Genomic DNA, 25,121 nt, shown 5'->3' on the forward strand with positions numbered 1-25,121 from the left:
GGAATTCAGGGATGGAAAAGGTAAGGGAGACCCTTCCTGGAGTCCCGAACTCCCAGTGAATTCCCAAAATTCCTTCCCAGAGAGGAGTCGAGATGGGGATGGATCCAATGCCAGAGGTGGGAATGGAGGGAATTCCCCGGGAAAGGGGGAAATGGGATTTGGGAAGGAATTCCTGGCAGGAAAATTCCCATCCCGTGGATTCCAGAGGTGGAAAAGGAGGCTCAGGAGCCATCCCAGGCCTTACCTGAGCCCCGAGTCTCGGAGGCTTCTGGGGGGGCCCCGTGAATTGCGCTGCGCCGGGAGCGAGGGAAAGGAAGGAAAAATCATCCCAGGGAATTGTGGGAATGCCGCAGAATCCCGGGATTCGCTTCCCCAACCCCCCCAACCCATCCCCGCCTCCCACGGGATCCCAAAATCCCAGGAGAAGCAGCTTAGGAAGGTGGGAAATCCAGGGAAACATTCCCCGGGTTCCAAGTGGGAATTCCAGGAATTCCAAAGACTCACTGTAATCCGTTTCCTTCTCCGGGAGCAGCTGCAGGGGAAGGGAAAAAAAATAAAATCAAAGAAATTGGGAATTAGAGGCCACAATTCAGGATGGAGGGAGGGAAGAGCGAGGAGGTGTCGCCCATTCCCTCCTGGAATGTCGGGAAGGATCCTGGGATCCAAAATCCCATTTTTCCAGATAATTTTTTCCCCAAATGAATAAAAAAATAAAATAAAATAAAATAAAATAAAATAAAATAAATATTTATCAGCCATCTGTGGAAAAAGGGATGAGGACATCCAGATATTCCCAAAAAAACGCCAGGAAAGGGACCCAAAAGCAGCCAGGATTTTTCAGGGATTTCTCTGGAATCACTCACCGGAGGAATGTTGTTCAGGAAAACCTTGGGATCCTGGAAAAGGAGGAAAAGTTTGAGTGTGGTGTGAGAAAATGGGGGAAAAATGGAGGAAATGGAAAAATGGGAAAAAAGGGAGGGAAATGGAGAAAAAAGGGGGGAAGGGAGGAAAAATGAGGGAATAAAGAAGGAAAAAGGAGAAAATGGGGAAAAGGGGGGAAAAATGGGATAAAGGGGGGTAAAGGGAAGAAAAAAGGGGGAAAAGGGGAAAGGGGGGAAAAAAAGAAGTAAAGGGATGGGATTGAAATCCATGGATCCCATCCCAAACCATTCCGGGATTCTGAGATCCAGGACACTCAGGATCCATCCGTGAGGGATTTTTATGGAATTCAAGGATGGAAAAGGGAAGGGAGACCCTTCCTGGAGTCCCGAATTCCCAGGGAAGCCCCTGGATCCGAAAATTCCTTCCCGGAGAGGAATTGGGATGGGGATGGATCCAATGCCAGAGCTGGGAATGTGCAGCTGGATGAGGGAAGGATGCAGGGAATGCTGGGAGCCTTTTCCAGAGGTTTCCAGGAGAGCTGGGATTTGGGAAAGGGCTGGAGGGCCAGGAGCCAGGGAATGGCTTCCAGTGGGAAAGGGGAGCTCGGGGTGGGATCTTGGGAAGGAATTCCTGGCTGGGCTGGAATTCCCAGAGAATCCCTGGGAACATCCAAGGGTGGATTTGGATCACCCTGGGATCATGGGAAGTGTTCCCAGGATGGGATTGAAGGTCCATGGATCCCATCCCAAACCATTCCAGGATTCTGGGATCCTAGACACTCAGGATCCATCCTGAGGGATTTTTATGGAATTGGGGGATGGAAAAGGGAAGGGAGACCCTTCCTGGAGTCCCAAATTCCCAAAATTCCTTCTCGGAGAGGAGTCGGGATGGGGATGGATCCAATGCCAGGCTGGGAGAGCTGGGAATGGAGGGAATTCCCTGGGAAATGAGGAAATGGGATTTGGAAGGAATTCGTGGCTGGGCTGGAATTCCCAGAGAACTCCCGTGATCATCCACGGAAACTTCGGATCACCCCTGACATGGCGGCGTTGCGATTCCACCTCCCCCAATCCCATCCCAACGCCGTTCCCGGGTGATTCCCAAGGATTTGGGAATTTTTTTTTTTTTATTATTTTTTTTTTGGGGAATGTCTCACCAGGCTCTTGACCTCCTCCCTCAGCCAGCGATCGTCCTCCAGCATCTCCTTCTGCTGGCGCTCCATGGCCTGCTCCACGCGGAGCCGCTCCAGCTCCAGCAGCTGCTGCGCCTCCTCCCGGCTCCGCGGCCGCTGGAAATCCTCCTCCTGCAGCCCCGGGAAACAGGGAATGGCGTCGGGATGGGGAATTCCCGGAGGAGAGGGTGAGGGGTGGGAGGTGATGGGGGGGAATTGGGGAAAAGGGGGGAAAGAGAAAAAGGGGGGAAAGAGAAAAAAGGGGGGAAAGAGAAAAAGGGGGGAAAGAGAAAAAGGGGGGAAAGAGAAAAAGGGGGGAAAGAGAAAAAGGGGGGAAAGAGAAAAAGGGGGGAAAGAGAAAAAGGGGGGAAAGAGAAAAAGGGGGGAAAGAGAAAAAGGGGGGAAAGAGAAAAAGGGGGGAAAGAGAAAAAGGGGGGAAAGAGAAAAAGGGGGGAAAGAGAAAAAGGGGGGAAAGAGAAAAAGGGGGGAAAGAGAAAAAGGGGGGAAGAGAAAAGAGGGAGAATGGCAGGAAAAAAGGAGGAAAGAGGAAAATGGGGGGAAAAGGGGGGAAAAGGGGGGAAAAGGGGGGAAAAGGGGGGAAAAGGGGGGAAAAGGGGGGAAAAGGGGGGAAAAGGGGGGAAAAGGGGGGAAAAGGGGGGAAAAGGGGGGAAAAGGGGGGAAAAGGGGGGAAAAGGGGGGAAAAGGGGGGAAAAGGGGGGAAAAGGGGGGAAAAGGGGGGAAAAGGGGGGAAGGGAAAGAGGGAGAACGGCAGGAAAAAAGGAGGAAATGAGGGCAAAGGAGGAAAAAGAGGAAAATGGGGGGAAATGTGGGATAGAGGGGGGAAAGGAGGGAAAAGCAAAAAAGGGAGAATGGCGGGGGAAAGAGGGGAAAAGGGAGGGAAAGGGAGGGGAAAGAGGGGGAAAGGATAAGGAAGGGGGAAGGGAAAAAGGGGAAAGGAGAGGAACGGAGAAAAAAGGGGAAAGTTTGGGATAAAGGAAAGAAAAGGGAAAAACGGAAAAAAAGGAAAAAATAGGAGGAAGGGGGGAAAGAGGAAAAAAATGGGGGCAAGGGGAGAAAAAAGGAGGGAAAAGGGGAGAAAATGGGAGAAAATGTGGGAAAAACGGGAGAAAGTGGGGGCAAAAAAGGTAGGGAAAAAGGTGGAAAAATCAGGAAAAAGAGGGAAATGGGATTCCCGGCAAGGAGAGGCAGCCACGTCTCCCAGCACCACATTCCAGCACCGCGGCTTTCCCGGCAATTCCCGGCTCGGAGCGTCCCAACTCCCAGCAGAAAAGTTGGGAATCCAACCCACGGCTGGAAAAATCCCCAAGTCTGGGATTTCAGGTGGGATCCCAACGCGGAATTCCCGAGGAGCGGCAGCCACGAGTTCCGCGCTGATTTTTGGATTTTGTTTTTTTGGGGAAGGCTCATCCTGAAAAATCCAGGATACGGGGAGTGGAGAGAAACCACGCGTGGAGACATCCCAAAAATTTCTATCGGGAATGGGATTGGACCTTCCCAGACCATCCAAAGGATCCAACATCGAGCAGCGGGAAGCGGCAGCGGCAAGAAGCGGCAGCGGGAAGGAAGCGAATCCCGACGCGACGATTTTTTGGATGATTTCTTTTTTTTTTTTTTTTTTTTGGGAATTCTCCTCCCGGATGACGAATCCCGGCGGGAATTCCGGGCTTACCCTCATGCTGTGGCGCTTGAAGACGTTGTGCCGGCTGGGAGGAGGAGTGCGCCGGGAATTGGCCGGGCTCTGGTACTCGGCGGGGCTGGCGAGGGTGGGAGAACTGGCACAGAGCCCCTCCGGAACCTGGGAATTTTTTCGGGAATGGGCGCGGGAGAGGCGGCGGCGGGAGCGAGAGAAGCCCATGGAAAAAGGGCGTTAAGTGCGGACACACGGACGGAGCGGGAGCGCGGGAAGAGCGGGAATTGCGCCGGGAAGCGGGATGGGGATCGGGATTGGGTCTAAGCATAAAAAAAAACCAGCTTGGGAAATTTTGGTTCTTTCCGAGCTCCAAAGAGCTCATCCCGAAAAATCGGGAAGGGCTGAGGGAGCTGGGAGGGCTCAGCCTGGTGGAATTCCCTCTGGAATTTCCTGCCTGGAATGATGGGGAATCTGCTCCCAGGGAATGAGGGATGGGATGAGGGAACGGCTTCCAGATGTTGGGATATCAGGAATAATTCCAGCCTGGAAAAATCCATCCAGCCCTGGCACAGCTGTGGAGGAATCCCCATTCCTGGATGGATTCAAATCCATGAGGGAACGAAGGATGGGATGAGGGGAATTTTTTGGCGATATCAGGAATAATTCCAGCCTGGAAAATCCATCCAGCCTCTCACAGTGGTGGAGGAATCCTCATTCCTGGATGGATTCAAATCCATGAGGATTTGGGGGGGGACTCCAAGATCTCCCAGAACTTTTCCAACCTCAACAATTCCAGGATTCCCTGACGGACAAAACCTCCGGGATGGAGCGGCCGAGATCCCAAAATCCACGAGATTCCCTCCCATCCTCACCCCCCCCTTGACCCACATCCTTGTGGGAATCTCCAGGGATTCTCACCTGGAATTGCAGCTTGGGAGCCAGGAGATTATTCTGGGATGGCGGCTTGTACATGGGCCTGCTGGGCTGTGGAGGGAAAAAACAAAACAAAACAAAAAACAAACAAAACAAACAAAAACAAAAACAAAAAAAACAACAACAAAAAAAAAAAAAAAAAAAAAAAAAAAAAAAAAAACGGGAAAAGGCGGGAATTCCTCCGGATCCAATCCTGGGAAATCCCACCTGGGTGTGTCCCACGGAGGGTTCCAGCCCTTCCCAACCTTGGGAGGCGGCTCCTGGAATGCCGGAGGCTCCAGGATTTTGGGAGGCCGGTGCCGGTTGTTCCTCTCCTGCTCCTTGGCCAGCTCCTTCTCCATCAGGTAAATGTCACTGCAGGGAGGGGACACGGAATGGGACAATTCCCGGGAATTCCCGGGACCCGGAAAATCGGGATGGGAAACACGAGGGAGGAGGGGAGGGATGGCAGTGGGAGGACAGCAGAATTCCCAGTTCCCGGTGGAATGTGGGAGCAGAATTCCCTGCAGTTCCCTTTCCTGGGAAGCAAAAATCTTCCATCCCATCACCTTCCAAACGGTTTCCAAGGTTCCTCCAAGTCCAAAAATTCCCGATCCAAAGCTTTTCCCAGATTTTTCCCCCACATCATCACCCCTTATTCCATGGAACCTCCAGAATTCCTGGCTCACCTCAGGCTGCAAAGCAGCTCCTGGAATTTGGGGTTGGAAAAGCCTTGGCAACCCTTTGGAATGGGAAGGTTTTGCTTCCCAGGAAATCATCTCCAAACGGTCTCCAATGTTTCTCCAAGCCCAAACCTTTCCATAAAAACTCCCAATCCAAAACTTTTCCCAACTTTCCCCCCACATCCCCACCCCTCATTCCATGGGTCCTCCAGAATTCCTGGCTCACCTCAGGCTGCAAAGCAGCTCCTGGAATTTGGGCTTGGAGAAGCCTTGGAGATCCATTGGAATGGGAATGTTTGGCTTCCCAGGAATGGATCTCCAATATTCCTCCAAGTCCAGATTTTTCCTAAAAACTCTGGATCCAAATGTTTTTCCAGATTTTTCCTCACATTCCCTCTCTGGACCATCCAGATTTCCCAGCCTTGGAGACCCTTTGGAATGGGAATGTTTTGCTTCCCAGGAAATCATCTCCAAACGGTCTCCAATGTTTCTCCAAGCCCAAACCTTTCCATAAAAAACTCCCAATCCAAAACTTTTCCCAACTTTCCCCCCACATCCCCACCCCTCATTCCATGGGTCCTCCGGAATTCCCGGCTCACCTCAGGCTGCAAAGCAGCTCCTGGAATTTGGGCTTGGAGAAGCCTTGGAGATCCATTGGAATGGGAATGCTTGGCTTACCAGGAATGGATCTCCAAAGGGTCTCTGATGCTTCTCCAAGCCCAAACCTCTCCATAAAAACTCCTGGATCCGAAGTTTTCCCAGATTTTTCCCCACATTGCCACCTCTCCATCCCTCTCTGGACCATCCAGAATTCCCAGCCTTGGAGACCCTTTGGAATGGGAATGTTTTCCTTCCCGAGAAAGGCTCTGAACCCAAACCTTTCCATAAAAACTTCCGAATCTGAAGTTTTCCCAGATTTTTCCCCCACATTCCCACCCCTCATTCCACGGATCCTCCGGAATTCCCGGCTCACCTCAGGCTGCAAAGCAGCTCCTGGAATTTGGGCTTGGAGAAGCCTTGGAGACCCTTTGGAATGGGAATGTTTGGCTTCCCAGGAATGGATCTCCAATATTCCTCCAAGTCCAGATTTTTCCTAAAAACTCTGGATCCAAGTGTTTTTCCAGATTTTTCCTCACATTCCCTCTCTGGACCATCCAGATTTCCCAGCCTTGGAGACCCTTTGGAATGGGAATGTTTTGCTTCCCGAGAAAGGCTCTGAACCCAAACTTTTCCATAAAAATTCCCCATCCAAAGCTTTTCCCAACTTTCCCCCCACATCCCCACCCCACATTCCACGGATCCTCCGGAATTCCCGGCTCACCTCAGGCTGCAGACCAGCTCCTGGAATTTGGGCCTTTCCCCGGGATCGTAATCCCAGCAGCGCGTCATGAGGGTGTAGAGGACGGGCGGGCACAGGTCGGGCTTGGGAAGCCGATCCCCCTTTTCCAGGACTCCGATCACATCCTTGTTTTCCAGCCAGAAGAACGGCTGCTTCCCGTAGCTCAGGATCTCCCACATGCACACGGCTGCGGGAGCAACCGGGAAAACCTCAAATCGTGGGAATTCCCAGGAATCAGGGGAAAAAAAAAAAATTTAAAAAATCGGGAAAAAACCTTTCCTGGGGTTTTATGTGGAGGGGGGATGGGGATGTGGTTTTGTTTTATGGAATTCCTGATTCCCGAGTGGGAGCAGCAGAGGGGGTGGAGATTGGGATTTTAGGGATGGGATGGGGATGGAGATTTGGAGTGGGGAGAGTTTAACTCGTCCCAAAATTTCCCAAAAATCCTGGGATGAAGAGGAGGAAGCGCCTAAGGATGGGTGGATGGAAGCCCTTCCCTGGGATGGTTTCTCCAAGGGAAAATCGGGATAATCTGGCATTCCAGAGCGGGATTTGTCCTCGTGCATGGGAAATGGATCAGATCTGGGATTCTGCTCCACACCACAGGAAGTGGATCTATCCCAGGATCCCATTCTGAATCCCAGGATCCCATTCTGAATCCCAGGATCCCATCCCACCCCACCCCACAGGAATTGGATCAATCCCAGGATCCCATTCTGAATCCCAGGATCCCATTCTGAATCCCAGGATCCCATCCCACCCCACAGGAATTGGATCTATCCCAGGATCCCATTCTGAATCCCAGGATCCCATTCTGAATCCCAGGATCCCATCCCACCCCACCCCACCCCACAGGAATTGGATCAATCCCAGGATCCCATTCTGAATCCCAGGATCCCATTCTGAATCCCAGGATCCCATCCCACCCCACAGGAATTGGATCAATCCCAGGATCCCATTCTGAATCCCAGGATCACACCCTCCACCAGAGGAAATGGATCAATCCCAGGATCCCACTCCATGCCGTGGGAATTGGATCAATCCCAAGATCCCATTCTGAATCCCAGGATCTCAATTCACACCAAGGGACACGGATCAACCCCAGGATCTCAATCCACACCACAGGAAGTGGATCTATCCCAGGATCCCACTCCACACCATTGGAATTGGGTCAATCCAAGGATCCCAATCTATGCCAGGAGAATCAGGTCAATCCTGGGATCCCACCCCATGCCATGGGAATTGGATCAATCCCAGAATTGCACCCCACACCACAGGAAGTGGATCAATCCCAGGATCCCGCTCCATGCCATGGGAAAGAGGTGAAACTCAGGATCCCACCCCACACTCTGGGAAGCAGATCAATCCCAGGATCCCAATCCATGCCATGGGAAACCGGTGAATCCCAAGATTCCATTCCACAGCACAGGAATTGGATCAATCCCAGGATCCCATTCTGAATCCCAGGATCCCGCTCCATGCCATGGGAATGGGATCAATCCCGGGATCCCATCCCACCCCACAGGAACTGGATCAATCCCAGGATCCCATTCTGAATCCCAGGATCCCATGCCACCCCACAGGAATTGGATCAATCCCAGGATCCCATTCTGAATCCCGGGATCTCATCCCACCCCACAGGAATTAGATCAATCCCAGGATCCCACCCCACCCCACAGGAATGGGATCAATCCCAGGAACCCACCCCACGGGAACGGGATCAATCCCGGGATCCCATCCCACCCCACGGGAACGGGATCAATCCCGGGATCCCATCCCACCCCACGGGAACGGGATCAATCCCGGGATCCCATCCCACCCCACGGGAACGGGATCAATCCCGGGATCCCATCCCACCCCACGGGAACGGGATCAATCCCGGGATCCCATCCCACCCCACGGGAACGGGATCAATCCCGGGATCCCATCCCACCCCACGGGAACGGGATCAATCCCGGGATCCCATCCCACCCCACGGGAACGGGATCAATCCCGGGATCCCATCCCACCCCACGGGAACGGGATCAATCCCGGGATCCTATCCCACCCCACGGGAACGGGATCAATCCCAGGATCCTATCCCACCCCGATCCTGGCTCTCACCGAACATCCAGACATCGCTGGCCGTGGTGAAGCGCCGGAAGTTGATGGATTCTGGCGACATCCACTTGATGGGAAGGCGGGTGACGGAAGCTGGAACGATCCGGGAATGCTCCAGATCTCCGCCCCCTTTTCCCACCCACCCTGCTGAGAATTCCACGGGATCCATCCCCGATCCCACGGGATCCTACCTTTGTAATATTCCTCGTCCTCGATGTAGCGCGAGAGGCCGAAGTCTCCGAGTTTGACGCATTCCGGAGAGGCCACCAGGATGTTCCTGACGGCGATGTCCCTGTGGGACAGAAAGCCTTGGATAACGGGAGACGGGAGAGTGGGGTGATGATGGGGTAATGGGGTAATAATGAGGTAAGGGGAAAAGAAGGGGGAAAAGAAGGGGGAAAAGAAGGGGGAAAAGAAGGGGGAAAAGAAGGGGGAAAAGAAGGGGGAAAAGAAGGGGGAAAAGAAGGGGGAAAAGAAGGGGGAAAAGAAGGGGGAAAAGAAGGGGGAAAAGAAGGGGGAAAAGAAGGGGGAAAAGAAGGGGGAAAAGAAGGGGGAAAAGAAGGGGGAAAAGAAGGGGGAAAAGAAGGGGGAAAAGAAGGGGGAAAAGAAGGGGGAAAAGAAGGGGGAAATGGAGTAATGGAGTTATGGGGTAATAATAATTGGGTAATGGGGTGATGATGGGGTGGTGATGTAGCAATGGAGTTATGGGAAAATAATGGGATTGTAATGTGGTAACGGGGTAGTAACGGGGTAATCAGCGGATAGTGGGATAATGGGATCCATGGGATGGGATAGGATAGGATCCATGGGATAATGGGATGGGATGGGAATGGGATGGGAATGGGATAATGGGATCCATGGGATAATGGCATGTGATAGTGGAATAGGGGATAATGGGAGGGGATGGAATGGGAATGGGATGATAATGGGATAATAATGGGAGGGGATGGAAGGAGATGATGGGATAATGGGATAGGATAGGATGGGATCCATGGGATAATGGGATGGGGATGAGAATGGGATGAGAGGATGATGGGATAGTGGGGTAATGGGATGTAGATGGGAATGGGATGGAAAACAGATGGAAAAGGAGAACCCTCACCCGCCCAACTCAACTTCCCAAACATTCCACGCCCCCTCCCCATCCCTATTTCCCCCTTCCCACCATCCCATCCCGGAATCCCGCTCCCTCACCTGTGGACGCAGTTGATGGCCTCCAGGTAGGCCAGGGCCTTGCTGACCTGCAGCGCGTACAGCACCAGGGTGGGCACGGCCAGGCCCAGCCGGTTCTGCTCCAGGTACTGCCCCAGCTGCAACCAACATGGCAACATTCCCGGCGGGATCAGCGCCCGGGAATGCCGGGAAGGGCTCGGGGAATGCTGGGAGGGACTCAGGGAATTGGGGATTGGGGGGGGGGGTGGGGGTGGCACCTCTCCGTAGGGATAGAGCTCCATGATGATCCAGGTGGGCTCGTCCTCGGCGATGCCGATCAGCTTCACGATGTGGGGGTGGTCCAGCTTCTTCATCAGCACTGTGGGAATGGGGGAATTCCCACCCCTGGAATGCCGGGAATCCCAATCCCCATCCATGGCCAATCCCATCCCGATCCGAGGATTTATGGGTCCTGCCCTCTCCATCCACAAGGATCCACGGATCCTGATCTCTCCAACGTTCCCAGGATCCATGGATCCCGCCCTGTCCATCATTCCAAGGATCCACTGATTCTTGGAAAGGGATTCTTCCCCAGGAGGAAAAGTCTGGGATTTCCCAAAGGGGTTGGAGCTCCTGGATTTTAGGGATCGTCATCCTCATCCAGGGATTCCAGCAGGGATTCCCTCACTTCAATTATCCCTTCCCATAATTTGGGGGTTTTTTGGGGATCCTATCCCAGGTTTCCAGGTATGGATCAACTCTGTCTTCCTCCATCCTGAATTTCAGAGAGATTGCTCCCAAAAAGCCACCAGGAGACACCAGGACAAGGTTGTGCCATCTCCCACCCCATGTCAGCCCTGGACAAGATCTTATCCCAAAAAAATCCTGGCAGGACCCTCGAGATCCCCAAAAAACCCATCAGGACCCTTGGGATCCCAAAAATCTCCAACAGAACTCTCAGAAGTCCCAAAAGTCTCCAGCAGGACACTCAGGATCCAAAAAAAATCCCATTAGGAGCCTCGAGATCCCAAAAATCCCCACCAGGACCCTTGAGATCCCAAAAAACCCCAGCAGGACCCTCAAGATCCCAAAAAAGCTATTAAGGACCCTCACAATCCCCAAAATCCCCAGGATCCCCAAAGTAAAAAAATCCCCAGGATCCAAAAAACCCCAGTAGGAGTCTCAAGATCCCAAAAAAACCTGTAAGGACCCTCAGGATCCCAAAAAAATCCCAGCAGGACCCTTGAGATCCCAAAAATCCCCCACAGGACCCTCAGTATCCCAAAAATCCGCCACAGGAACCTCGAGATCCCAAAAAAACCAGGATCCCCAAAGGAAAAACCCCCAGGATCCCAAAAAACCCCAGTAGGACACTCAAGACCCCAAAAATCCTGGAAGGACCCTCAAGATCCCAAAATCCCCCACAGGACCCTGGGGATCCCCCAAAACCCCAGCAGGACCCTCACAATCCCAAAAATCCCCAGGATCCCCAAAGAAAAAAATCCCCAGGATCCCCAAAAAAAACCCAGTAGGACACTCAAGATCCCAAAAAAACCCAGCAGGACCCTCAGCATCCCAAAAATCCCCCACAGGAACCTCAAGATCCCAAAAAACCCCCAGGATCCCCAAAGAAAAAAAACCCCAGGATCCCAAAAAACCCTGGAAGGACCCTCAGGATCCCCCAAATCCCCTCAGGACCATCGGGGTACCGGCTTCTCTCAGGAATTTTTCCCGGTTTTCCGGGCTGCAATCCTTCTTGCAGGTCTTCACTGCAACGTTGATCCGCTCCCCTTTCTGCTCGGAGAAGGGAAAAAAAAGCGGGAATGGGACATCCCAAATCCGGGATTTGGGATGAGGGGGGAAAAGGGAGGGAGGGAAAAGCGGGAATCTCACCGGGGTGGTGTAAATCCCCTCGTAGACTTCCCCGAAGAATCCTTCGCCGAGGATCCGGCCCAGAGTGACATCGTCCCGGGAGATTCCGTAGTGCTGGACTTCAGGGAAGAGGGAGGAGGGAGGAGACGAGTTGATTCCGGATCGTTCCGTGGGCAAATCCCACCGGAATTATCGGGAGATGGCCCCGGGGGAACGGTGCTCGTCACGTGGGAGGATCCATGGATCCTGAGGTCTGCAGTATTCCCAGGGTTCATGGATTCTGATCTCTCCAATATTCCATGGATCCATGGATCCTGAGGTCTCCAATATTCCCAGGATTCATGGATTCTGATCTCTCCAATATTCCATGGATCCATGGATCCTGAGGTCTCCAATATTCCCAGGATTCATGGATTTTGATCTCTCCAATATTCCATGGATCCATGGATCCTGAGGTCTCCAATATTCCCAGGATCCAGGGATCCTGATCTCTCCATAATTTCAAGGATCAATGGATTCTGTCCTCTCCAATATTGCCAGGATCCAGGGATCCTGATCTCTCCAATATTCCATGGATCCATGGATCCTGATCTCTGCAACATTCCCAGGATCCAGGGATCCTGATCGCTCCAATATTCCAGGGATTCTGCCCTCTCCAGCATTCCATGGATCCATGGATCCTGATCTCTCCAGCATTCCATGGATCCATGGATCCTGATCTCTCCATAATTTCAAGGATCCATAGATTCTATCCTCTCCAATATTCCATGGATCCTGATCTCTCCATAATTTCAAGGATCCATAGATTCTGTCCTCTCCAATATTCCCAGGATCCAGGGATCCTGATCTCTCCAATATTCCATGGATCCATGGATTATGATCTCTCCAATATCCACAGGATCCATGGATCCTGATTTCTCCAATATTCCCAGGGTTCATGGATTCTGATCTCTCCAATATTCCATGGATTCTGCTCTCCATCCATGAGGATCCATGGATCCTGATCTCTCCAACATTCCCAGGATCTATGGATTCTGACCTCTCCAACATTCCATGGATCCATGGATCCTGGTCTCTCCAACATTCCATGGATTCTGCTCCCCATCCATGAGGATCTATGGAATCTATCCTCTCCAACATTCCCAGGATTCATGGATCATGATCTCTCCAACATTCCATGGATTCTGTCCTCTCCAATTTTCCATGGATCAATGGATTCTGCCCTCTCCATTATCCCAAGGATCCATGGATCCTGCCCCACGTCTCATCCCTGCTCCTCCAGGGCCTTCTGAGAGGTTTGCTGAGGATGGGCCGGGAATTTGGGATGGGCAAGAGGAGCTGGGACACCCCAGGTGGAGAATTCCCAAAGGGAAGCACCTACTTCCGGATCTGGGCCTCGAGGATTCATCCAGAATTTCAGCGTAGATTTCGGAATCTGGGGAAAAAAACAGGGATGCAGGAATGGGATCAGGAAGCTCCAGCATCTCCAGAGGGTCTGGTGCTCCTCCAGGATGCATCCCAACCCTTTGGAAAACTCTTTGGGGGCGTCCAGCCTTCCCAAATCCCGCATGGAATGTGTCCCAAATCCCTGCCCGCCCCCCTGGGATGGCGGGAAGAGGGAAGAGCCCAAACTCACCCCCGCTGACGCTGTGGGAAAGCGTGGAATGCCTCTCCCCGAGATTCCTGAGGGTGGGAAGGGGGTCAGGGAGCGGGATTGGGGACATGGAGCGGGATCCCAACCCCGTGTGTGGGGGATGGGAATCCCGGGAAAAGGGTGGGGATCACTCACGGGGCCGGGATCTGCGGGAGGCTGATCCTCTTCTCCCGATCTGCAGAGACAACAGGGAAAGGTCCCGTCCCAATCCCATCCCATCCCAATCCCATCATTCCATCCCATCAATCCCATCATCCAATTATCCCATCAATCCCATCATCCCATCAATTCTGTCCCATCCCAATCCCAACGCAGTCCCATCACATCCCATTATCCCATCCCATTCCATCCTCATCTCCATCCCTATCCCATACAACCCCGTTCCATCCCAATCCCACTCTGCCCAATCCCCATAATGTCCCATTATCCCATTATCCTGTTATCCCATCCCATTATCCAATCCCATTCCATTATCCCATCCCACCCCATGGATCCCATTATCCCATCCTATCCCATCCCATCATCCCATCCCATGGATCCCGTTTTCCCATCCCATGGATCCCGTTTTCCCATCCCATGGATCCCGTTTTCCCATCCCATGGATCCCATGAATCCCATTATCCCATCCCATCAGGAATTCCCACCTTTCCTCGGGAATACGAGGAGCGATGTCTCCGAGTCCCCCTGGAGCCGGCAGTAGCCATCGATGAGGTCGGCCATGTTTTCCGCCTCGGCCAGCGACGCCGTCTTGATTGCCAGGGACTTGGGAATGCCAGGATGGGGGGGATGGGTGAGCCCAGAGTGGGGTGGGGGGGTGGGATGGGGGTCCCCCTTTCCCTCTGCTCCACCAGCCATCCCAGTTTTCCATATCCCACATCCCAAATCCCATATGCCGTGCCCCATATCTCATATCCCATATCCTCTATCCTACATCCATATCCTGCATCCCATATCCCATACCTCATATCCCAGTTTTCCATATCCCATATCCTGTATTCAATATCCCATAGCCCATATCCCTTATCCCATATCCCGTATCCCATATCCCACATGCAGTATCTTGTATCCCACATCCTGTATCCCATATCCAACAACTCACATCCTGTATCCCAAACCCCACATCCCAAATCCCACACCCCATATCCCATATCCCACATCCCTTATCTCGTATCCCACATCCTATATCCCACATCCCCTATCCCTGAATCCCATATCCCTTATCTCATATCCCCATCCCACATCCCAAACCCCACATCCAAAATCCCACATCCCATACCCCATATCCCACATCCTATATCCCATACCCCGTATCCCACATCCCAAATCCCACATCCCATAGCCCACATCCTGTATCCCATATCCCATATTCCAAACCCCACATCCCATATCCTATATCCCACATGCCATATCTTGTATCCCACATCCTATATCCCATGCCCCACATTCCCTATCCCCATATCCCATATTCCACATCCCTTATCTCACAGCCCATAGCCCGGATCCTGTACCCTGTATCCCATATTTCCTATCCTCTATCCCATATCCCATATCCCTCATCCCATATCTTATATCACCATCCCACATCTCATATCCCACATCCCATATCCTAAACCCCACATCCCACAGCCTATATCCCGTATCCCCATCTCACATCCCATATCCCATAACCCTTATCCCACAGCCCATAGCCCGTATCCCGTATCCCCTATCCCACATCCCATATCCCCCAGATGGACCTTCCAGCAAACCCTGATCCGCAGGGATCCCACCCATCCCGCTCAGCATTCCCAGGAATTCCCTTCCCGACTGCTCACTGGGGGGTTCCCGCTGAGCCCCAGCTGCAGCAGGGCCTGGCCGTCCTCCACCACCGAGCACCGGATGGATTTGATATCCCGGAATTCCGCCAGGCACGTGGGCTGGGAGGGAGGGAAGGATGGATTCCAGGAAGGATTCCGGGAAAGATTCCAGGAAGGACGGAAGGAAGGGAAGATTCCAGGAAGGAAGGAATGGGGAATTCATCGGGAATTTGAGCCGTGGGAAGTGGAATCCCACCGACTCCGAAGCAGGAGCCCCGAATTCCCGGGCCGGAATTCCCACCTTGGCGTCCTTGCTGGTGAGCTGGCGGATGCCCTTGGGGCCGATGACCAGATCCACGGTGATGTTCCACCCTTGCTGCGGGGAGCAGGAGCGGGACGGCAGCTGGGATGAGGGGCAGGTCCTATCCCATGGATCCCATCCCATCCCATCATCCCATTCCCACCTAATTCCCACCTCATCCCCTATCCCTCATCCTGTATCCCATATCCCCTATCCCACATCCCGTATCTCGAATCCCACATCCTGAATCCCATATCCAGTATCCCCTATCCCAGATCCCATATCTCATATCCTAGATCCCAGATCCCCTATTGGACATCCCATATCCCACATCCCCTATCCCATATACCAAATCCCATATCCAGTATCCCATATCCCGAATCCCAGTATCCAGTAGTCCCTACCCCAATCCCCTATCCTGCATCCCAAACCCCATATCCCACATCCCCTATCCTGAATCCCATATACCAAATCCCCTACCCCCTGTCCCCGTATCCCCTGTCCCAGTATCCCCCATCTCAAATCCCCCATCCCACATCCCAAATCCTCTATCCCCCATCCCGAATCCCACTCACGACGAGCTGGCAGCGGAAGCTCTCCTGGTCGATGGGGGCGAAGGTTCCCAGGGTGTGCAGGAATTTCAGGATGCACTCCTCCTCCCGCAGGAGCGCGTACTGCTGGAACGTCTGCTGGATCATCCTGCGCAGGTGCCGCGGCTGCCGGGACACCGGAACACCGGGATGGGGACGGGAATAGCGGGATGGGCACGGCGTCGGGCACGGGAATACTGGGATGGGGCGGTGTTGGGCACGGGAATAGTGGGATGGACACGGCATTGGGCATGGGAATACTGGGATGGGGCGGTGTTGGGCACGGGAATAGTGGGATGGACACGGCGTTGGGCACGGGAATAGTGGGATGGACACGGCGTTGGGCACGGGAATAGTGGGATGGACACGGCGTTGGGCACGGGAATAGTGGGATGGACACGGCGTTGGGCACGGGAATAGTGGGATGGACACGGCGTTGGGCACGGGAATAGTGGGATGGACACGGCGTTGGGCACGGGAATAGTGGGATGGACACGGCGTTGGGCACGGGAATAGTGGGATGGACACGGCGTTGGGCACGGGAATAGTGGGATGGACACGGCGTTGGGCACGGGAATAGTGGGATGGACACGGCGTTGGGCACGGGAATAGTGGGATGGACACGGCGTTGGGCACGGGAATAGTGGGATGGACACGGCGTTGGGCACGGGAATAGTGGGATGGACACGGCGTTGGGCACGGGAATAGTGGGATGGACACGGCGTTGGGCACGGGAATAGTGGGATGGACACGGCGTTGGGCACGGGAATAGTGGGATGGACACGGCGTTGGGCACGGGAATAGTGGGATGGACACGGCGTTGGGCACGGGAATAGTGGGATGGACACGGCGTTGGGCACGGGAATAGTGGGATGGACACGGCGTTGGGCACGGGAATAGTGGGATGGACACGGCGTTGGGCACGGGAATAGTGGGATGGACACGGCGTTGGGCACGGGAATAGTGGGATGGACACGGCGTTGGGCACGGGAATAGTGGGATGGACACGGCGTTGGGCACGGGAATAGTGGGATGGACACGGCGTTGGGCACGGGAATAGTGGGATGGACACGGCGTTGGGCACGGGAATAGTGGGATGGACACGGCGTTGGGCACGGGAATAGTGGGATGGACACGGCGTTGGGCACGGGAATAGTGGGATGGACACGGCGTTGGGCATGGGAATACTGGGATGGGGCAGTGTTGGGTATGGGAATAGTGGGATGGACACGGCGTTGGGTATGGGAATAGTGGGATGGACACGGCGTTGGGTACGGGAATACTGGGATGGACACAGCGTTGGGTACGGGAATACTGGGATGGGGCAGTGTTGGGTATGGGAATAGTGGGATGGACACGGTGTTGGATATGGGAATACTGCGATGGGGCAGTGTTGGGTATGCGAATAGTGGGATGGACACGGCGTTGGATATGGGAATACTGGGATGGGGCTGGACACTTGGACATGGGAGCAGGGGGAGATTGGGACACAGGGATATGGGAATGCACATGGACACACGGACAGACACGGACAGACACATGGCGCACACCCACGTGTCCCCAGGTGCGTCACACCTGTGTCACCTGTCCCACGTGTCCCTCACCTTGAGGTTCTCCAGCATCTGGCTTGGGAAGAACAGGTCCAGCCCCACCTCCTTCCTGCGGAGCAGAGAATCCCCGGAATGTCAGCGGGAATTCCCGATCCCGGGAATGTCAGCGGGAATTCCCGATCCCAGGGAGGGTCCCAGCGGGGTCTGAGGGTGAGGGGAATCCAGGATGGGGTAGACGGGGTGGATGGTTCCCACCTCCCTCTCTGAGGAGGAGGAGGATGAGGGGGTAGGAGGGGGATGAGGAGGATGAGGGGGCAGGAGGAGGATAAGGAGGATGAGGGGGATGAGGAGGATGAGGGGGCAGGAGGAGGATGAGGAGGATGAGGGGGCAGGAGGAGGATGATGAAGGCCCTCAGCTGCCCCCAGCCCCTCGGCGCCGCTCTGGGTCTGGACTCACTCCAGGAGCTCGAAGTTGGATTTCTTGTCCAGCGCGTTCTGGGGCATGTCCTTGTAGAACCGCCTGCAGGACACACGGACAGATGGGGACACACGGACGGGGACACACGTCACCCTTGTCCTCCATGTCCCCCAGGACACACGGATGGGGACACACGGACGGGGACACACGTCACCCTTGTCCTCATGTCCCCCAGGACAGACAGACGGGAACATCAGTTGCTGACACGTGTCACCCTCATCCTTCATGGCCCTCACACCCCCCGTGTCCCCAGTCTGTCCCCATGTCCCTCCACGTCCCTCCATGTCCCCAGTGTCCCCACATTCCCCACGTCCCTTCCATCCCTCCATGTCCCCACGTCGCCTATGTCCCCCTGCCACCTCCAAAAGAGCTGGAACTTCTCCACTGTTCTCCGTTCCCATCCTCATCCCCAATCCCAGTTCCCATTCCCAGTGTTCCCATCATTCCCATTCCCGCTCCCCCCCATCCCATGGGAGCGGAGGGAACAGGAGAGACACAGGGACATGGGGACAGAGGGACAGCGGGAGAGAAGGATAGAAGGACACGGGGACAGGGGGATTCACAGATGGAGACAAGGACACAGAGACACATGGAGAGAGGGACACAGGGACGGGGGACAAAGGGACTCAGATGGACAGAAGGACACAGGTTCACGGGGACAGAGGGACACACACAGGGACAGGGGACACGGGGACACAGCAACACAGGGGCACATGGAGACTAGGGGACACGGGGTGACAAAGGCCATACCTGAGCTCCAGGCAGCCCAGCTGCAGGGCCAGGGTGACACACAGGGACAAGGGGACAGGGGTTACACAGGGTGACACACAGGGTGACACACAGGGTGACACACAGGGTGACACACAGGGTGACACACAGGGTGACACACAGGGTGACACACAGGGTGACACAGGCCATACCTGAGCTCCAGGCAGCCCAGCTGCAGGGCCATGGGGACACACAGGGACAAGGGGACAGGGGTGACACAGGGTGACACACAAGGTGACACAGGGTGACAAAGGCCATACCTGAGCTCCAGGCAGCCCAGCTGCAGGGCCATGGGGACACACAGGGTGACACACAGGGACAAGGGGACAGGGGTGACACATGGGGACACACAGGGTGACAAAGGCCATACCTGAGCTCCAGGCAGCCCAGCTGCAGGGCCATGCCCTCGCTGACCTTGCTGGCGAAGTTCTGCATGTACTCACTGCGGAGCTGAGGGGACAGCGCGTCACCGCGGGGACACCGGGGACACCCGGGGACAGCAGGGGACAGGGGATGGTGGCAGGGATGGCAACAGGGAACAACGATAGGGGATTGTGACAAGGATGGAGATGGGACGGTCAAGAGTGGCAGAGATGGGGACAGGACAGGGAATGGTGACAGTGGACAGTGCAGGAGTGACAGGAATGGTGGCAGGGATGGGGACAGGGATGGTGATGGGATGGTGACAGCAGTGGTGGTGACAGGGGACGGTGGAGGAGTGTCAGGGAAGGGTGACAGGGATTGGTGGCAGGGATGGTGACAGGAATGACGCCAGGACATGGTGATAGGGGATGGTGGCAGGAATGGGGACAAGGGACAATGACGAGGAATTGGTGGCAGGGGACAATGGCAGGGATTGGTGACAGCGCTGGTGACAGGAGATGCTGGCAGCGCCCACACCCACCCCCATCCCACATTCCAGGCAGGAACGCAGTGCCAGGAACGTCCCTGGATGTCCCCGCCGGCCATTCCCAACAGCAGGGACAACGCCACCACCACCACCCCAAGGGTGACAAAACCTTGGGAATTTGGGAATTCCGGGAATTCTGGGGCCGGAGAGGCCGGGATGGGATCCTGGAGCAGCCCTGACCTGTTGGTAGAAGTAGAGCAGCGTGGTCCTGTCCTCCTTGAAGCGCTCCATGAAATCCTCCGGCAGGTACCGGATCTGCAGGTCGTACCTGGAAAAAAAAAAAAACCAAAAAACAAAACAAAACAAACCGTGAGGTCCCCCCCTCCACATTCCAAAAAAATTTTTAGGGAAAGAGGGACAGGGAGAGGGACAATCCCACACCTCCACTCGGCTTCCAGGTGGAGGCACTCGTATTTCTCCTGGACTTCGCCGACGGTGAGGTCGGGGTGGAGCCAGTGGATCTCGTCGGATTTGACGTGTTTGAGGCGCAGCCCGTAGCACTCGGCCAGGCGGATGTCGGGCCCGATCCGCCCGCTCTGCAGGATGGAGCGGATCACCTCCTGGGGGGAAAGAAAAAAAAAAAAAATAGGGATCACTCTCGAGGAATTGTGGGATGGGAAAGGATGTGAAATCTCATCCCGATCCCATCCTTTCCTTGGATGTTCTCAGGGATTCTCTGGGAATTCCAGCCCAGCCAGGAATTCCTTCCCAAGATCCCACCCCGAGCTCCCCTTTCCCACTGGAAGCCATTCCCTGGCTCCTGGCCCTCCAGCCCTTTCCCAAATCCCAGCTCTCCTGGAAACCTCTGGAAAAGGCTCCCAGCATTCCCTGCATCCTTCCCTCATCCAGCTGCACATTCCCAGCTCTCCCAGCCTGGCATTGGATCCATCCCCATCCCGACTCCTCTCCGGGAAGGAATTTCGGGATCCAGGGGCTTCCCTGGGAATTGGGGACTCCAGGAAGGGTCTCCCTTCCCTTTTCCATTCCCTGAATTCCATAAAAATCCCTCGGGATGGATCCTGAGTGTCCTGGATCCCAGAATCCCGGAATGGTTTGGAATGGGATCCATGGACCTTCAATCCCATCCTGGAGACACTTCCCATGATCCCAGGGTGATCCAAATCCACCCTTGGACACTGCCAGGGATCCAGGGATTCTCTGGGAATTCCAGCCCAGCCAGGAATTCCTTCCCAAGCTCCCCTTTCCCACTGGAGCTCAAAACTCATCCAGCCCAGCATTCCCAACATTCCCAACTTCTCCATCCCTTTGGTCACCCCAGGCGGGAAACGCGGCCGGGATGAGCCCGGATCCAACCCCAAATTGGCCAAACCATGCCGGTATTCCCGATCCCAATCCCGAATTTTTTCCACGTACCCGGATCTCCGTGGCCACGGAGCATTTGACCAGCTTGAAGTTCTTGCCCAGGTTGAAGCTGTTGCTGTAGAAGCAAACCTTGAGGATGCGCGTCTCCTCCTGATCCCGGTGATCCCAATGATCCCGGTGATCCCAATGATCCCGGTCCGTCTCTGGCGTCCCCATGGCCTCCAGGGTCCCGGAAAGGCTGCGGGAGGAGCTGCTCCGGGGGCGTCCCAAGGGATCGGGAATGGCCGACATCCTCAGGACACCCGGGGCGTTAGGGGCCGAGCATCCCTTCCCTGCGGGAACGGCGGAACGGTGGGATCGGGGAGATCCCGGAATGTGGGGAGGGAAAGGGGAAAAAAAAAGGGGAAAAGGGGAAAAAAAGGGAAAAGACACCCGGGGCGTTAGGAGCCGAGCATCCCTTCCCTGCGGGAATGGCGGAGCAGTGGGATCGGGGAGATCCCGGAATGTGGGGAGGGAAAGGGGAAAAAAGGGGGAAAAGGGACAGACAGAAAGGGGAAAAAGGGACAGACACTGAGTGTTAGGAGTCGAGAATCCTTCCCTGCGGGAATGGTGGTGTGGTGGGATCGGGGAGATCCCGGAATGTGGGGAGGGAAAGGGGAAAAAAAAGGGAAAAGGGGGAAGGAAAAAAAGAAAAAGGAAAGGGAAACGTGAAACAGAAAGGGGGAAGAGGGAAAAGGAAGAAAGGAACAGGGAAAGTGGAATGGGAAAAGGGGGGGGTCCCCACCATGTCCGGAGCAATGCCCATGTCCTTGTCACTTCCAGAGTGACATCTCTGTGTCTTTGTCACCTCTGGACCAAGACCTCTGTCCCCAACACCTCCTTAGGGACACCTCCATGTCCCTGTCACCTCCAGGGCCACCTCAGTGTCCCCAACACCTCCCGAGTGACACCTCCGTGTCCCTGTCACCTTGACAGCAACACCCGCATGCCCTTGTCACCTCCACAGTGACACCTCCATGGTGACATCTGTCTCCTTGTCACCTCCACAGACATCTCCAAGTCCTTGTCACCTCCATGGTGACACCTCCATGGCCCTGTCACCTCTACAGTGACACCTCCATGGCCCTGTCACCTCCAAAGCAACATCTGTGTCCCTGTCACCTCCATAGTGACATCTCTGTCTCCCTGTCACCTCCACAGACACCTCCGTGTCCCTGTCACCTCCCCAGTGACACCTCCATGTCCGTGCCACCTCCAGAGTGACACCGCCACATCCGTGTCACCTCCATGTCCCTGTCACCTCCACGGTGACACCTCCACATACCTGTCACCTTCACAGCAACACCTGCATGGCCCTGTCACCTCCACAGCAACATCTCCATGTCCTTGTCACCTCCCCAGTGACACCCCCACATCTCCACAGTGACACTCACATCCATGGGAACACCTCCGTGTCTTTGTCACCTCCATGGCGACACCACCTTGTCCCTGTCACCTCCATGGCAACACCACCTTGTCCCTGTCACCTCCACGGTGACACCTCCACGTCCTTGCCACCTTCATGTCCTTGTCACCTCCAGAGCAACATCTCTGATTCCTTGTCACCTCCCCAGTGACACCTCCACATCCCTGTCACCTCCACAGTGACATCTGTCTCCTTGTCACCTTCACAGACACCTCTGTGTCCTTGTCACCTCCATGGTGACACCTCCACATCCATGCCACCTCCCTGGGGTCACCCCCCTGTCCTTGTCACCTCCAGAGTGACACCTCCCTGTCCTTGTCACCTCCACAGCGACCCCTCCCACCCCCACCTGGATTTAGATCAATTTTCATTTTTAGCGCAGAAAAAAAAAAAAAAATCCCCCAAATCCCAACCCGGCTTTTAAAACGTCACTGCAGCCGAAGCACAAACAGCTCCAATCCCCCCTTCCCAAAAAAAAAAAAACCCAAAAAACTGGATGAGGGTCTTGGATGATCCAAAGCGATCCCAAACCCTGCCCTTCCCGAGGATTTGGGGTTTCAGGGATTGCCCCGGCTCGGATTTCCCAGCCCTGGGCCGAGGGCGGGCGCGCTGGGCTCGCGTCACCCGCCGGGAGCAAAGGTGTGCCCGAGCCTCTGGAATGTGGAATTCTGCATCCGGCTGCCGCTGGATCCCAGCCCGGGGCAGCTCCGGTTAACGATTAAACCTCCGGGAGCCACCCCAAGAGGAGGCCACGGAGCCGGGAATGCGCAGCCGGAGCAGGGAAGGATCCAGGGAATCCTCGGAGACGCTTCCCGAGCCTCAAAGGGGCTCCGGGAGAGATTTGGGAACGGCTTCCCACTGGGAATGGGGAGCTTGGGAAGGGATTCCCAGAGGATCCCTGGATCCCTGGCGGTGTCCAAGGGTGGATTTGGATCACCCTGGGATCATGGGAAGTGTCCCTGGGGTGGGATTGAAGGTCCATGGATCCCATCCCAAACCATTCCGGGATTCTGGGATCCAGGACACTCAGGATCCATCCCTGAGGGATTTTTATGGAATTCAAGGATGGAAAAGGGAAGGGAGACCCTTCCTGGAGTCCCGAATTCCCAAAATTCCTTCTCGGAGAGGAGTTGGGATGGGGATGGATCCAATCCCAGAGCTGGGAATGTGCAGCTGGATGAGTGAAGGATGCAGGGAATGCTGGGAGCCTTTTCCAGAGGTTTCCAGGAGAGCTGGGATTTGGGAAAGGGCTGGAGGGCCAGGAGCCAGGGAATGGCTTCCAGTGGGAAAGGGGAGCTCGGGGTGGGATCTTGGGAAGGAATTCCCGGCTGGGCTGGAATTCCCAGAGAATCCCTGGGAACATCCAAGGAAAGCTTGGAGCACCTTGGGACAGCAGGATCGGATTTAAGGTCTCTGTCACCCCAACCCATTTTGGGATCTTTTCCTTCTCTGGGTTTGGGGTTTTTGGGGGGTTTGGGGTTTTTTTTCTCACCTCGGGGGTTTGGGGGTTTTTTTTTCGTTCTTTCCACCCGCGGGGCCCCTCGGGGCCGGCTCTGCAGGAAGCCACATCCTTTGCACAACCCCGGGTGACACTCGGGCCTTGTCCCCTCCCCAGGTGGCCGCAGCAGCAGCCTGGGGACAGCCGGGTCACCTCCCCCAAAAACCGCTTCCCTTCCTGTCCCCAAAAACCGATCCCGATCCCAACTAAACCCGGGTTGGGGTCGGGTGGGAACGATCCCAAATCCAGCCCCTCTGGAACAGGGATGAGAGTGGCCACGGGTGGTTTTTTAGGGAATGCGGGACAAAAAAAAAATTTTAAAATCCTATTTATGGGGTTTTGGGTTTTTTTTTTTTGCCTCCTGCTTTTTCCTCGTTCCCGGATTTCTCCTCTCCCAGCCCCGTTCCCACGGGGACAGCAGGGCTGGGATGTCCCCTGGGTGTCCCCATGCTGGGAATGGGATTCAAGGATCATCCCATGGGAAAATCCCATGGAATATCCCGAGGGGAATTCCCGGCAGCACCCCCATGGCCAGAGCTGGGGACATCAGGGGACATCGAGGGACATCACAACGTCCCCACAAACCCCGCGGGGGACGGGAGGGACAATCCCGTCCTCCCCCACCAATCCCAGATTTTCCCATCCCAGTCCTCCCAGTTCCACACCTGGAAAAGCTGGGAAAGCGTCCCCGGCGTCCCCATTGTCGCCTGTCACCTCCTGTCACCTCCCCCTCGGCCTTGGGGACACATCCCCGGGCTCCCCGTGACGCAACCCCCGAGGCCACGGAGGCGACACGGAGGAAACGGAACCGAGCCCGGCGCTGTCACCAACGTCGCCTCCCTGCCCCCCACCCTCCGTGTCCCCTCAGTGCCACCCCCCGCCGTGTCCCCTCGTGTCCCCTCAGTGCCACCCCCCCCCCCCCCCCCCGCCGTGTCCCCTCCTGTCGCCTCCTCCTCCTCACGGTGACACCGGCAAAGTCGCCCCGGGGCCACCTCCCGCACCAGGAAGTTGCCCCGGTGGCTCCCG

The 25,121-nt window shown here is 55.2% G+C and overlaps 1 protein-coding gene across 1 annotated transcript in view; it reads right to left on the reverse strand.

The window, feature by feature from the left end:
- PTK2B (protein tyrosine kinase 2 beta) overlaps positions 1–25,121 on the reverse strand; it is a 39,284-nt gene that overhangs the window by 3,280 nt on the left and 10,883 nt on the right. Inside the window, 27 exon segments of the mRNA XM_088162658.1 lie at positions 245–291; positions 505–532; positions 864–896; positions 2,039–2,185; positions 3,744–3,869; positions 4,623–4,688; positions 4,883–4,991; positions 6,621–6,825; positions 8,742–8,831; positions 8,930–9,030; positions 9,933–10,048; positions 10,169–10,269; positions 11,600–11,684; positions 11,784–11,881; positions 13,144–13,197; positions 13,399–13,445; positions 13,552–13,591; positions 14,061–14,178; positions 15,231–15,332; positions 15,514–15,588; positions 16,089–16,229; positions 17,708–17,762; positions 18,111–18,173; positions 19,270–19,349; positions 19,990–20,077; positions 20,191–20,369; positions 21,184–21,464. Coding sequence (XP_088018784.1) covers positions 245–291; positions 505–532; positions 864–896; positions 2,039–2,185; positions 3,744–3,869; positions 4,623–4,688; positions 4,883–4,991; positions 6,621–6,825; positions 8,742–8,831; positions 8,930–9,030; positions 9,933–10,048; positions 10,169–10,269; positions 11,600–11,684; positions 11,784–11,881; positions 13,144–13,197; positions 13,399–13,445; positions 13,552–13,591; positions 14,061–14,178; positions 15,231–15,332; positions 15,514–15,588; positions 16,089–16,229; positions 17,708–17,762; positions 18,111–18,173; positions 19,270–19,349; positions 19,990–20,077; positions 20,191–20,369; positions 21,184–21,464 — 2,675 coding nt within the window.

The sequence above is a fragment of the Sturnus vulgaris genome, chromosome 3, assembly GCF_052056855.1.
Source record: "Sturnus vulgaris isolate bStuVul1 chromosome 3, bStuVul1.hap1, whole genome shotgun sequence".
Lineage (NCBI taxonomy): Eukaryota > Metazoa > Chordata > Aves > Passeriformes > Sturnidae > Sturnus > Sturnus vulgaris.